At 41.9% G+C, this 15,298-nt stretch overlaps 1 protein-coding gene across 10 annotated transcripts in view; it reads right to left on the bottom strand.

Moving 5' to 3' along the window:
* PTPN13 (protein tyrosine phosphatase non-receptor type 13) overlaps nt 1-15,298 on the bottom strand; it is a 188,126-nt gene that overhangs the window by 102,428 nt on the left and 70,400 nt on the right. For all 10 annotated transcript variants that reach the window (XM_075127500.1, XM_048847084.2, XM_048847086.2 and 7 more), the window contains exons 5-6: nt 10,450-10,635; nt 7,232-7,325 (exon numbers count right to left, since the gene is read on the bottom strand). In XM_075127500.1, coding sequence (XP_074983601.1) covers nt 7,232-7,325; nt 10,450-10,635 — 280 coding nt within the window. The remainder of the gene's footprint in view (nt 1-7,231; nt 7,326-10,449; nt 10,636-15,298) is intronic.

Here is a 15,298-nt window from a genome sequence, read left to right as displayed (position 1 = left end):
TTAAAGAGAAAAAGACAATCCTCCAAGAGACACTTTTCCTCCTCCCTCTTGCTCTTACAGCCCAGTGATAAGAGTTTCAACATGGCAGATAAGTAGATGAGGACCATGGCCAAGATTTCCCTAACAATTAGAGCTCAACAAATAGGACCTGATTTAAATAAGTGAGTGGATGGGCTCCTGAGTGTGCCTGAAGCCCCAGTAACTTTAAAAGGGCTCTGCACAGATGGTTCATAGATTAGTTTAGATGGGACACAAAATCAGGTTGCATTTTTGGTTTCTTGGTGGCTGAACAGACAGCCAAGAAATAGGTCCATGGCATGAATACTCATGGTTTTGGGTATAAAACTCACTATCTGCAAATATTTCCCAATATTTACTTCAAGTTTATTTCTCCCACTTTCCCTGCCAAGAAATTCATTCACTAGGATATTAATGGACAGGGAATCTAAAAGAGTAGCAAAGACAAACCGGGTAAAGTGAATTCAATTTTTTATTGGAGTGAATAATTCACATTTTAAAAAAAATAGCAATAGTTTTTTGTTTTGTTTTTAAAGGAGTAACAACGTAGAAAAAGAAAATGCTAAAAACATTCTATGCATTTTAGGAGTGCAAAAATAATTGATTTATACAACTGAAGTGGGAAATATTTTGAGATATTTGCCCAGCAGTAGTTATTATGTCATGGCAACTGGGATTTGAACTGAGGAAAGTAGCTTATGAAGTGATCAGAAGGCCAATGGTTTTCAAAGATTTTGCAGAAAGATCTGGAAATTACATGACAAATGTCAACCTAAGCATATTTCTCAATTCAGCACATCAATCTACTAATTCATGAATTCTGTCTTTGGAAACAGAAATTAGTTATTTGTGCATAACAACACTTCAGCATTCTCAAGCTGATAGTGTATATCTTGTGACACATCTATATATTATATTAGTTCCATGTGTGACAAATTTTCCTAATGACTTCCACACTGAACAATTCAGTCTCAAGTCCGCACAAATGATAAACTGTATAATATAAAAAGGAGATAGGACAACATTGTCCTTTATTTACTTTTCTAAAGCATATTTGTATATTGGCTTTCTACTCAAAGTTCCTCACTCCAGGACTATCATTAATGTAATTGGTACTAAATTCAAGTACTTGCTTTGCCAGAGGCTGGAAGCTCTACCCTTAAAGGAAGCTAAGCTACACTGATATTGACAGAATTAGTACCAATGATAGGAACTGTTGTATCGACCAGTCAAGGTACTAACAAGCTTCAACAGGACTTTATTTTCGAAGTGGAAACCTCTTTTCCAAGCTGCTGCTGCACCCTCTGTGGCACTCTCTCCCAGCCTCTCAACTCCTCCCCCTTCCTTCCTGTCCTTTCAGACTCCCAACAGCCAGTGCTCCCAATTCTAATCATTACAAACAACATCTAACCACCACAAGGAACATAGCTATAAAAATAGAAATACCAAAAGGTGTAAATTCTCTGGAGTCTCCTGCAGTCTGGTTGTCACTCAGTAAGTTATTGTATAATCATCTCTATTCGCTCCTTGCTAGTTTTTAAATGGTTAAATGCCAAATTGGAACCGAGAATTATTCTCATTCAGGGTTACTATCCTGATTCCGTATTCCCCAGGAACTGAATACGGTGGAAATCAGGTACAGCAGCTACCAAAGAGAAGGAGAACCTGTAAATTGGAAGATGGTGTTGAGAGCAAGATGTATTGAAGAACAGAACTGAAAGCTAGCACCAGGAGGTGAAGGATCGGGAGAAGACACTGGGAATCTGGAGGGCATGCACCGTAGGCAGAAGAAAAAGATTACTCAAGATTTGAACACAATGTGGACCAGGCAGGAAAACCAGCATGGGAGCAGGACAAGCAGCCGACAGACGGAGAAAAGAAAGGAATCTGGGTTCGTCTCTTAAGACAGGGAAGGAAAAAGGACTTAATATAGTAAGAACACAGTTATTTTGTTTTTTACGTCTGAGGGAATTCCGGCCAAAAAATTAAAAATTATGGGCACAATATTTTAAAATTCTGCAAATTTTATTTGTCAAGAAATAAATGTGGCTCTAGCATAGCAGTGGGGAGCACAGGCCCCTGACTGCCTTGAGATGGGAGATCACCCTGAAGCCCCCACCTTCCTCAGTACAGGGACTTAGGGCCGTCCCTAGCCATTCTGGTGCCCCAAGCCTCCACGGGGATGGGGGGGGGGGGGAAAGACAAGCCCCAGGCCTCCGCGGGGGAGGGGGCTGGTGGGCAGGGGGGAACCGCCCCTCAGCATTCACCAGCAGAGCGGGCTGAGGCCGGGTCGCTCTGCTTACCACCACCAGTGAGTGCAGGCTCGACCGCTGCTGGAGGCCTCAGGGGAGTGGGGGTGGGGTGGGGGTGGACCAGGGGCAGGGGCCATGGGGAAGAGGCGGAGCAGGGGCTGGAGCAGCACGCAGCTGTGCAGGGCACCAGGAAATGTGGTGCCCCAAGTTTCCTGATGGCCTACGCAGCTGCGTGCTTTGCATATGGGTAGGGATGGTCCTGCAGGGACTCGGCAGTGAGGCTGCACCTGACCCTGACACAGTGTAAGGGCTGGGCCTGCCCCAGAAACAGCCCGGGGCCCTGCCTCTCTGTGCTAGTGTGAATGGCCAGGCTCAGCCAAGCGGGATCCAAGTGTGGAAGGGCTTAGTGTGGGGAGATCCAGGTTTCTGTGGGGGGCAATCTGGGTGTGGGCGGCTCGGTGGGAGATCTGGATGCACAGGGGCGCGTTGGCGGGTTCCAGGTGCAGGGACAGTGGGACTCTGCAGGGGATCCAGGAGAAGGTGGTTGGGGCTCAGCAGGCAAGGTCTGGGTGTGGGGGGCTTAATAGGGCAGGTCCAGGTGCTGGGGGAGTGGGGCTTGATGGGTGGGGGTCCAGGTGCAGCTGGTTGAGGATCAGTGGGGTCTGGGTATGAGGGGCTCATCAGAGGGGTCTAGGTGGGGGGAGATGGGGCTTGTCAGGGTGAGGGTTCAATGGGCCTACTTAACGGGGGAGCCCCAGCTGCTGCTGAGGGGATGCCGCATGCTGGGCTCCCGCTTCCCCTATTCTTCTCCATCCCCCTCCCCTCACTCCCACATTCCCTTCCCCCGCCCTATTCCACCCCACTGGCTCTTCCTCCCCCGCTTACCCAGCTCCGCCCCAGGCGCTCGCTGTTGCACAGAAAACAGGAAGGCTCCCAGCAGACAGAAGGGGAGCATGACTGGCACTAGGACTCAGGAGGTGGCGTTCAGCTGCTCAGTCCGCAGAGCTGAGAGACAGCCTCCTCCAGCTGGGCAGCTCCGCGCTTGCAGAAACGAGGGGCCGGGGGAGGGGGAGAGGGCAGTGGCACGTAACCCTGCGTGCCCACCATGCCTCACCTCTGTTTGGGGGGGCAATCCCCCCAAAAAACTGAGCCCGTGGTCACCTCTATGACACTACGCCCCATATTCTCCACAGAGATATTGATATGATATGATTATGGCATAACGATGACGTATTTTATAGAAGATGAGTCATGTGAGATGTCATTGAAAAGGTTAGGATTTACTGAATATGATTATCCTATTTGTATGCAAGGATCATGAGGTTAGGAATATTGTCTATGCATCTATTACAAATGTGTTTAGACCTGGAGAACGCCCACCAGGCAGAATGCACTCAGTCTAGATGGCTAGCTGGGAAGGGCCATTAGGGAGAACAATAGGTCTTAGAAGATGCTAATCTCCCATCAGTGAGCCTTCCTGAGGATGCTACAAACAGCCTCCTAGACATAGCTGCTGTGGCCCTACAGGGACATGTGACCAAGTCACCCGGCCCTGGACTCCATCTTGGAATACCAGTGTTTTTCCACGGAAAGGCATGGGAACCAACTAAGCCTGGAGACAAAGGGTACCCACCATATGCAAAAGCTATTTAAGACTGGGGAGTAACATCATCATGGTTCTTCTTCACTGACTCCCCACCTGAGAAGATTGCTGGAAACACCTGAGAAACAAGGATAGAACTGAGAGAGGGAGCGAATTTCATGAGTTTATGCTGCACAGTTCTCTGTGCAGTGCAAGACGGTATAATTTTGGGTTGACCCTTTTAAGGGGTGTGTGCACTTGAGTAACTGGGCAGTTCCTTAGCTGAGCCTTCCCATGCAGAGCGGATCTCAACATCTGTGTGAAGGTGCAGCTGGGTGTGTCTCCACCTGTATGTGCGCTGGAAGGGGACTGAGAGCCTATCACAGCAGTACAGTGTAAAGGGAGCTCAGGCTGGTGGGTCAGGTGGGCTCAGTGGTACCCCGGTTCCAAGTGGGAACCGATCAGAGCCCCCCCACCCCTGACACACAGCTTCCCTTTGGTTCCCTGCCATTTTCTGCAGGGAAGCACAGGAATTCTGCGGGGGGCGGGGCGGGAGGGATGGGGCATTTTCTGCTGGTGTACAGTCACACAGAATCCCCCCAGGAGTAAAAGTTTTTATAGCCAGGGGGAACCTTATCCATATAACACCAGCCTAGCACAGAAGTGGGTTTGGTAGCTGAAATAAACTCTCACAAGTTGATAGCACCATCTGTCCAGAGAAGTATTTCTTGAATAACTATTTCTTGAATTATTATTAATTCAAGAACTATTTCTTGAATTAATCCTTTGAGAGTCGATTTTGAGGGAGGTGAATGGATTTTGCTCACTCTACAACAGTGACACTTGGACATTCAAAATGATGTCAAGCATTTATACAGCACCCAAAGCATTCTAAGTGCTTGTCATCTGAACATATGGGAGCCAAAGGATGGTTCCACTTCTTTTGCTTATTCATTTTTTCCTATCTTCTCTTCTCTTTCATTCACTCTTTTTTCAGAAAGCTTCTTTTCTCTCTTTCTGTGGTGTGGTTTGAGAGGTGGATATTTTGTAATCTTGGGAAGGATGAACAACACTTTAGGTCTTTGCATAATGGAATGGCTCCAGGGAATTATAACGAGACAGTGAGCATTTCATCACCTACGTATAACTGGCTCAAACCTGGTCCATCTGAAAGCTGGCTGGTGGTCTATATGAAATATACTGGAGGTCTCAACAACCTCTCATCCCACATCCACATCACAAAAATCCCTACAATTGCATTGCTGGTGAAGATCTTACAGAAGGGCAAGGACTGAAAGGACATAGTCACTGAATCACATTGTCACTCCTCCTTCTCAGGTTGAGGTACGTTAAGTGAGGACTATAAACTACTTTCTATTTAACCAGGTTCTTATATGAGCCTTATCACCACAGTACCTGCTGCTACCATGATGTACTTGCTCTGTGGATAGAGGACTTTAGTTTCCAGGGCTGTCAGTCCAGCACCTTCCATAAAGCACTACATGCACTTGGTGCGTGTGGAGGTGTAAATAGCACGGGCTCATTAGACAATGTGACATCCCCTGGATAGGGGGACATAGCACAGAAGAGGAGTACTGACTTGGATCAAGAGATCCCTTACCAACTTGAGGGTGGTGAGCTTGCTCACAGAGAGTGGCTGTGTAACGTCGACTCTTCCACCTCAAGGAAATCCTAATGAACACTCTTCTTCACTCCAGGAGACCGCAAGATAAATCAGCACTAAAAGAATCCTGTTATTTTTGGCATCTTGGAGCATACAACGCAGGTTATGAAGCCAAGTGAGGGCAAAGTGGCCAGCCAAACCTTTAACTCTGCAGAACCTCGGAGCCAGATGCTGCATTTCAGCTGAACTTTCTGAGTAAATATTTTTTTAAAAATTCCCTTCTCAACAAGTTCAGAGGAGCAGGTATCATATGTACCGAGTGATGCAGAGAAAGCAGGGTGAGCGGAAGAATATCCTGTCCTATGTTGTTTTACAAATAAATCACACAGGTTACAGTGGGAAAACACCTGTTAGATTAACTCATCCTTCCCCTGCAAATACAAGACATAGTCCCTAGAGAGAGGACATGCTAGAAATTAAACAGATACTATTACACACTAGAACTGAGCCAGAAACCCATGAAGATGCTATAACAAGATGGCTTGTTATAGTACCAATCTCTGAAGGTAAGCAGTAAAACCCAAATATAACTATGTTAACAACAAAGCTTAAAACTGTAAAGACATAAAATTACTTCTGCTAAAGACAGTCTTATAAGTTGTGTGTATATGAACAAAAAGGAACAATCCAAACAAATAGGAAATACACACTCACTTGAGAAGAAGAGATTTTAAGTTAAGGACAATTATATTTCTTGTGGTGGCAGGGAAACAAACAAATGTTGCAAAAAGACTAAGGTACTAAGTACAGTACTATATTATGGCTGTAGAAACCAGTGATAGTAGGGCACGCGCGAGAGTGAGACAGAAGGGATACTGCATCATTAACTGTTCCTAAAGCATACTGCCTATAGAGGACAGCAGGAAAAAAAATCAGCAAAGGAAGGCTCTTAAGAGAAACTTCTTTGGAAGAGCAGCCTACCATTCCCTCTCAGCACCTAGCCCTGAATCTCCAGTCAGTACAGAACAGTTGCAGGGCCATGGTCCAGCCTAGTTTTGCCTTCTTTGTAGTTTCTAGCACTACTGGCGATCCTAGTAGCTATCTTGATGCTTGTAATCCCTTCCAGGCTACTATGTTTTTTAAACAACACAAAAGTAAAATATATAAGAGCTGAACAACAGAGAGTAAAATACTTTTGTACCCTGTTTGGTAGTGGCAGATGGGCAAAGACTGACAGTAACATGTGAAGAGTTGAACACCCTATGTACCTTCTGTGCAATGATAAATCTAAGCAATTGTGTCTATTCCCTGTTTGAGAAGTGAGCAGTAACTGCTGGTAGCGAGATACTACATTTGCATGCATGTATTTTTAGGCGAGAATTGACCATTATGATAATTTAGTCTGGACTCCTGTACAATGCAGGAAAAATATGAGTCCTGGTTCAAATCCATAATTTCTGGTTGACCTAGAACATAATTTTTAGAAGACATCTAGTCTTGATTTAAAGATTTCAGGTGATGGCGAATTGGTAAATTGTTCCAGTGGTTAATTATTCTTTATCAGATATCTCACTCTAGATACCTGGCACGTGAGTGAGCCCAAGCTCAACACTCAGTTTGATTGCATGTCTTTAAAAATTATGTTCTACACAATTCTTATTCACCTGCTATCAATGGGACAGTCATTTGGCTGGCTAAGAATCCTAGATTTCTTCCACAAGGTTTTCATCATCTTGACCACCAAGGAGCATTTACCTGTGGGGAGTCCCTTCCCTCTCAGCCTATCCCGAATGGCCTGGCTTCTGTCTGTCTGTAATTTTCTTTCTCCATTGCAGGAAAGCTGATCGACCTGTAAACAGGCAGTAATACAAAGTCAAGTGTTCTGAAAAGACCATGTTAGCATGAAGACTGGATATTTCAGGACAAAAGGCTAGCACATTTAGCAGGACATTGCCTTTCTCAGGCAAATAAACGTTCAACAGAAGTAATATCCAATATTTACATTAGTTTGTCTGTGGAAATTCAGAATTTCTTCATTGAATTGGGATTATCAATTTGGATTTCCCCCAGGGTTATCTTTTAGGAACCCTTCCCTTATTAGTATCACTTTAGTAATATTTGTTCAATACATGTTTGGCATACTTCCCCCCCCCCCCAAATAAACAGAAAATAACTCCATAAATCTACAACACAAATATGTTCCATTACAGTAAATTGGAACTAGAAGAATTAAAATAGCTTTAGATATTCCATGATGTGCATTTTCAGGGTTAATTTGCCAAGTTATGGTTTGTACCTACTATTAAATGCTATCTTATGGATGATATTTTAGGCTGGTACCCACAGTAGCTATGTTGGATGCCCATACAGTAGCTTTAATAATTTCAGAAAAGTGTTTCCTTCAGTGTTTCCATAATTCAAAGAACAAAAAAGGAAATTCCAACTCTTGAGATATTTTAACACAGCTTCCACACTTTTAGAAAAAAAGTTAATTCAATACATATATTTATCTGATTCTGGATACTTGCACACAAATAATTCAAAGAATCTCTTTAAATTGCACCGATAATTTTTACCCTAGCCTTTCTGTAAATTAGAAACTAACTAAGGAATTAGCATTGAAGCTTGTGAAAAATCAAGCTACTTTCTATCTAGTACAATTACAATGCACCCCAACTAATATTAAATAGATTCAATCAGTGATCTCCCCGCTCACCCTTTACAAAATATTTTAAAAAGTAAATGCACCCACTGCCATTTTAAAATGTTTTACATTTCAATGGATGATTTCCTATACAGTTCAAGAGGAAACATTTACAGTACAACAATGCCTAATCAGGGTCAACAGATATGTATAGGAACACATTTCTAAACTGGATGCTCTATATAATCCTGAGCAACAGCAGCATAGTTTCCATATATAAATAGTGTATGTACATCATTAAGTTAACGTTTCAAAAGATATGTACAGAAACAAACAGCAACGGGACCTATCTGCATACACTGGAATGAAACTGGGGAGTGAAGACTAGCCCAATGCATAAAGAAAACAACTGCACCATGAGGTCACCAACATTCTGATGATACCCGGTTCTATTTTCCTTTCTTGCTTAGTGTGAACAGTGTAGTCTCAGATATTCCAATGACTTGATGAAACAGGGAGACGGATGAAAGATAGCTGGCTAAGACTCTGTTCAGGCAAAACATAGGTGATGTTGATTGGTAGAGGGAAACACAAGAACTAGCAGAATCTCAACAAGCAACACCTCAACTGAAGTTTTTTTTAACACCCCTCCCACTTATTAAGATGGTGCACAAACGGGCTTTTGATGGATTCACCTTTGATCCTGGAACTTCCAGATAAGCATTTTCAGCCACTACTATCTTTTCCACCGATGCTGGCCAAGATAAAGGGCTGGTGAAAGTCATTTACATCTTTGTTGCCTCCAGGCTAATGCTACTCTAATGCACTATTAGCTGGGACTGACTATGAAAGCCATATGGCAATTAAGACTGATACGACACAGATCAACTCACCTGCTAAGGAAGAGACATCATACAAGACCACTCACATTAGTGCTCTGCACTCTACTGGTTCTGCTCTATCTAGGTCACAGTCCAACCCTATTTTAAAAGCTCTGAATTTGCTGGGGCCTGATTGTCTCAATTACTGCCTCTTGCTCTGCATTGTAGAAGAACAGCTACATTGAGTTACCATGGAGGAGCGCAGATACCACATTGATGATCACTGGAGAGAGATAGATTCAGCTGCCATGCTTAGGCTGACCGAGACCAGAGTATGCCCCACAGCACTCTCTCTGGAGGGCCCGTGGGTATGGAATCAGTGACGGCTGGAGATTCAACTGAGCCAGAGTCGTATCTCTTCATGCAGCAATTTACCAACCAGATTAGAAAGGCCCTGACAGCACTGGACTCTCCCATCACAAGAAACAGGATATCAAGCAATGTACTTTTCTGTGATCATACTGGTGGCATGTGTCCAGGGAGCCATTTTTACACCAGTGTAATAACTCATTGAGTTCCAAAGGGTTGAAGCAGTATAATACTGTAGTAACATAGCAGTGAATCAGAACCACAGTATCCAAGACCTATGGCCCAGCAATTCTGTAGAAATACTTTGCTTGAGTTGTCTGATTGCCATTAGAGATAATTTATAAATGAAAAATACTGGGAGAAGTACTGTTTGACACCATTAACAGTTAGTAAGTTCCATTTCTATTCAGAGTCCTAAAATTATTTAACCAGCCCATGAATATGTTGTAACATTGTAGCGAAGGGAGAGGTTGCCAGTCAGGAATGGCAACTTTGTGAGATAAGTTAATGTAGTTTCTTTTACATATGAAAATAGCAAGTGCGTGTGCCATAATAATATGAATTCCCTGTCAGTAATAATGGCTGACAGCTGGGTAGAATCTCAGAAGAACTCAGAAGTCTGGTGACAGATTCCCTTATTTCCTTCAATAAACAACTGTCCACAACAGAATTTAAAAAGCATATGCGAAATCCAGTTAGCTAAAACAAGTGTGTTCAACACCTGCCCCATAGCATCTATTCAAATTTTTGTTATAATCACAATTTCCTATTTTTAAAAAAATGTGTCTCCCCATTACTGTGTGGAAGACCCAACACAATGAGAAACTGACCTTACCAGGGAAACTGCAAAAGTGACAATATATAGTGTTGCCAAATGCATAAAGTAAACTAACAAAAATTAGAGAACACAATGTTTTCCGTTAATCTTTCAGTAATTGCTCTTTCTGGTGCTGCTTGTGATAAAAGCAGGAAAAATACATTCAGACAGAAGTGTAATTTTTAGACTGAGCGTCCCTTTAATATAAGTTGGGAAAAATTACAAACAAGAAGCAAGACTGGTTGGAGAGAGACTTTGAACCAATTTCTTCACTATGTTTTTGCAATTCTCAGTTATTGCTCAACTGCTTGTAAACACTTACCCCAGAGAGGCTTCCCAGAACCAGTTTAACCAACTGTTTCACATATGAGAAAGAAGGTGCACAATTACTGTTCCTTATGTGGGCACTGCAGGCATCCAGAACCGTCCGTACAGACACACGGGCATAAATGACATCTTCACACATGCCAAGCAGTATGCTGTTTAGGTGATCCCCAAGCTTGATAGGCTGATTACAAAGGAAAGGAGGAATAAAAAAAAACACAACACTTAAATATCTATCAAACACATATGCAAATGGCTTGATTTTCTAAAGCTTCAATACTAATTCACTTTGGTACTTCTGAAAATTCCACCTGATATGCTCCATCTCAAACACATCTCATTGGTAGAGAAAGCAGTATGATCTAGTGGCTATCCAGGGGACTGCAATTCAGGATCCTAGATCTAAATGCTGGCTCTGTCACTAGCCTGTTTCATCTTGGGCTATTCACACAATCTGTAAACTGAGTATAATAATACTTGTCTACCAAGGACATTAGGGCTAATTAATATTTTTAAAACACAGTCTTGAATAATAGCTATATTCATTGTAACTGCTAACCATAAGGGGCCTGGAGACAGTATTTGCAGGAACTTGCTGATGAGATCTGACAAGTGTACTAAAAAGGCTTCCATAATCCTTTAGCTAGTCCAAGATTTTACTTCAAATGGATTTGTACTTTCATGTTCCAGAAAGGTGTAGGATTGACTCGCCAAGACCCTTATGGCTAGCAATTATATTGGAGATGGCATTTATTATCAAGATTATCAAATATTTAAAAATCCTTTCCAGAGTCCAGAAAAGTTTTTAGATATTATTAGAAAAGGGTAAGGACTCAGGGAGCAAAGTAATTGGCTAAATAAGTGAAGCCCTGCAATTATGGGACAACACCCATAGGGTTGGGAACTACTTAGCCTTAATTTCTTCCCATCCAAACAGTCAATCCTATCATATTCTAAGTGGAATAACACTCCAAGCTATGCAGTAGTCAGTGATAACACCACTTTGCAGATACTGTAGACACTTGGCCTTCAGCACTGTGTCTCACTATGCACCCAAGGTGGGCGGTTATCAAAGAAATACATGCCCTGTCGTGTGTTGTTCTTTACTGAGCACATTAAGTTTCACAGATTTCAGAGTAACAGCCGTGTTAGCCTGTATTCGCAAAAAGAAAAGGAGTACTTGTGGCACCTTAGAGACTAACCAATTTATTTGAGCATAAGCTGTAGCTCACAAAAGCTTATGCTCAAATAAATTGGTTAGTCTCTAAGGTGCCACAAGTACTTCTTTTATTAAGTTTCACAGTATTTCTTTCCATTTATTTTTAAGCTTACTATAAAAATTTGTTCAGCATCAGCCTCATTTAACATACAGCATTGATATAGGCTTTTACCATATACAAACTAATAGGCACTATTGTCTTTCAGTACATTTTTTTTATGGGAACAATTTTTCTCTCTCTCTCGAATCACAGAAATCATTCTTGCATGAAACCTGATACACAGCAAAGAACCTAAAACAACATATCCATCGGCTAAGAACATCAACAAAGATTTATAAATTGTACATCTTACATCTGTGTTACAATGGAAAAGCTTCCAGGACTAAAGACAAATTAAATGATGAAGGTTTAAGTATTTTAACTTTTTATAAAGGTAGATCTTTGAGCTCTACTGGAATGTTAGCTACTAGCACTTACCACATACTTACAGGAGGGGTAAGATAAATTCACCAGATGAAAGTTGCTCTATTCTAGGGTGACAACAGTTGATTCTCTTTTTAAAGTAGCTGAAGTGCTCACAACAGCTATAGCGAATTCCCTCCATGTTTCCATTGTACCTTTCTGTCTTCAGTAGCTCGTAACTTTCTAAAACATTCACCTTTTGGGCTGAAATTATCCATACCTGGTCTCTGCCTCAGGGTGATTCCACCCCCCTCTTTTTTCCCATTTCTTCAGATTATGAAGTAGAGCAGGTCAGCTGATTTTGAGAATGAAGGAAAAGGGAAAAGCCCACAACACTTTCCCCATTACAAAAACATTCTGCAATCTATACTGATGTTACACATACACACACGAGACAAATTAAAAAGCAGTCTATAGTAGGGGGTATATTATATGCCACAGCCAGAGCTGAGCCAGGGGTTACAGAACTGCTGTGTAGCAACGCACACCCCCTCAGGCATATGGGAGCAGATGATCCATCCTTTTAATGAGCACAGTTTGCTCTCTCCCATATAATCCCTGTTCTGCTGGACGCTGAGTATGCAGGAGTAGAGTCACAGTCTTTCCCTTTATGGAATCTAGTGTCATTACCCACACTAGGACTCTTCAAATCCTGACCATCAAACATGATTGGGGATTGGGCGTAGTCCCAGAAGTGGAGCCCAAAAGAGCGGGGAGATCTTTGTATCCTCTTCCCCCAACTTGTACACCCACATAGGGTCAGCCACAATCTGGCCCTTACCTTTAGCTACAGAACGTACAAAATGAAGGAAAGAATCGCAAGCCGCTCAGAGCAGGGATGGTCTTTTTGTCCTATGTTTGTACAATGTCTAGCACAATGGGGTCATGGTCCATGGGCTCTAGGGCACGACCGTAATACAAATAATAAATAATAATAATTGGTCTTTGGTCTCATGGTTAAGGCACAGGATTGGGAATCAATTCCAGGTCTGCCACAAACTAGCAGGATGACATTGGGCAAGTTACAGTCTCTCTCTGTGTCTCAGTTTGCCCTAGGTAAAATGGGGTTCATAATACTCCCACATTTTTGTCAGTCTTGTCTTTTTAAAGTGTTAATTCTTCGGAATGGGGACTGTCTCTTATTATGGAACTCACCTACTACAATGCAGCCATGATCTCTGTTGGCATCTCAAGGTGCTATGGTTATATAAATAATATTGAAGGAATACATTTTTCTAAAAATATCCTAGTAGTTACAGAATATATCAATTCTATCATGAAAGAGATGACACTTTGTAAACGCCAGAAGCATGTGCTTTGAATGAAGAAGTCAATGACAATCTGTAACCACCCAAAGAGTCCGTTAGCACAGCATAATGAACTTCTGGATGAAACTCTTCAGAGCATGCTTTGTTTTTCCATTCTAACCAAATGATCCCTGCATGCAACTAGATAACTCTTTGGTTTTGGGAGGAAATAATGGTTTTTAAAATTGTAGGTTTTCTTTTTTAGGTTATAATATCACCAAAGCCACAATATAGTTACAGTAATGAAAGCATTCATTATAAATCCCTATGTTCAATAGCTAGTTTTTCCCAAAAATTCAGCTATTAGGGCTGAAATACGTCAGTGCTTGAATCCTAATCAAAGGAGTAACTGCCCTCACTGCCTTTGAAAATCTCTCCCTTTATTTCTCAGCCATAACACTGTATCAACAGCTTTCTCCATTTAATTAGTAGTAATAATAATACATCTTTTAGCAGCTGAGTAAGTTTTGTGCTGAAACCTGTTTTTTCACCCACATCTGAGCAGGAGTCAGGCCAAACATATAATATCTGCATATCCCTACCTCATCACTGAATCTACTTTCTGGATACAGACTCCTAATTTTTCAGTCTCCTCCAACCATTTCAGCTATTGACTTAAAGTGTAGTTGTTGTGTGGGTTTTTTTTGTTTGTTTTATTTTTTGTTTCCTAAGATGAAATTGCTCTGGAAGAAGATGAGTCAAATGCTAAAGAGTAAATCCTCCCAAACCTGACTGAAGGAGTTCTGACAGGTGCACATACTGTATACGAGATAATCAAATTGAGCAATGAGGTTAAGCTCTAACCAGGCCATAACTGTGTCTGAAGATGCTGGCAAGTCAACAGCAAAGAAGTCTACTCCCTATTCTCAACAAGTACTCTCCCTTCAGAGGCAGTCATGTAATGAATTCACCCAAACATGCCTACCTTAGGCTCACAGAAATTATATTCGGGCCAAATGGAGCACAGTGGTTAGTATCTTTTAAAGTAAATCACAAATACTTTTTTACTATACAGCATTAAAGAAATTTCAATATGACAAACAAAAAGCAACTCATTTTAGAATCCTTAATAAAACAGAAATACGATTTTTCTTGATAGATTCACAGCATGATATACAAGCAAGTTGTTTTTTATAAGCCTTAAACAGCTGTGGTTCATTGGGAGACATAAGGGCAAAGTTGACTTCACATAACTTTGAAGTGGAAGACAATGCCAGTGCTTTCCCTGCTTCAAACCAACACTACGGTATCCCTAATCAAGAAAAATAAAGAAGCAAACAACCAGAATAGAAACAGTGAAGAGTATTAATTAGAGAAGAACAGTAGTTTTGTCTCATAATGGACAAAGCAAGCTGTTTCACTACAATCAAAGCTCTGTGGATTCTGTGGTAAAGAAGTCTTTAATTCTACAGCAAAACCCCCTGCTCTCAGCGGCGTTATGGTTAGGAGTGAATTCAATGACAAATTCTGCAGCTGCAGGATCACAGAATACATCAACAGTCTTTCTCTTGTCTGTTGCAGTAAGACTCTGGTAACTTGATAAGACCCATAACTTGGAAGTCCACAGTTCAGCCACCAAGCCTCAGTATTCAAGAGGAAACTACTTCAGATAATAACATTTTACCTCTAACCCTACATATTTAGGCCTGATACTGGGAAGACTGAGAACCTGGAACCCCCTGTGACTGCGAAATGACTGCAATGGGAGTTGCAAGTTCTCGTACCTCTTGGGTTCATGCCCCAAAAGGCTTAATTCTGCAGCTCTTACTCATTAGAGTAGTCCCATTATATGTATGGAACTACTCACATGAGTGAGGGCTTGAGGAACAAGCCCTAAATTCTGCTCCTTGGGGCATCT

Source organism: Caretta caretta, chromosome 4, assembly GCF_965140235.1.
Source record: "Caretta caretta isolate rCarCar2 chromosome 4, rCarCar1.hap1, whole genome shotgun sequence".
NCBI classification, from domain to species: domain Eukaryota; kingdom Metazoa; phylum Chordata; order Testudines; family Cheloniidae; genus Caretta; species Caretta caretta.
Note: the sequence above shows the minus strand (reverse complement) of the source record. Positions and strands in the feature narration are given on the sequence as shown.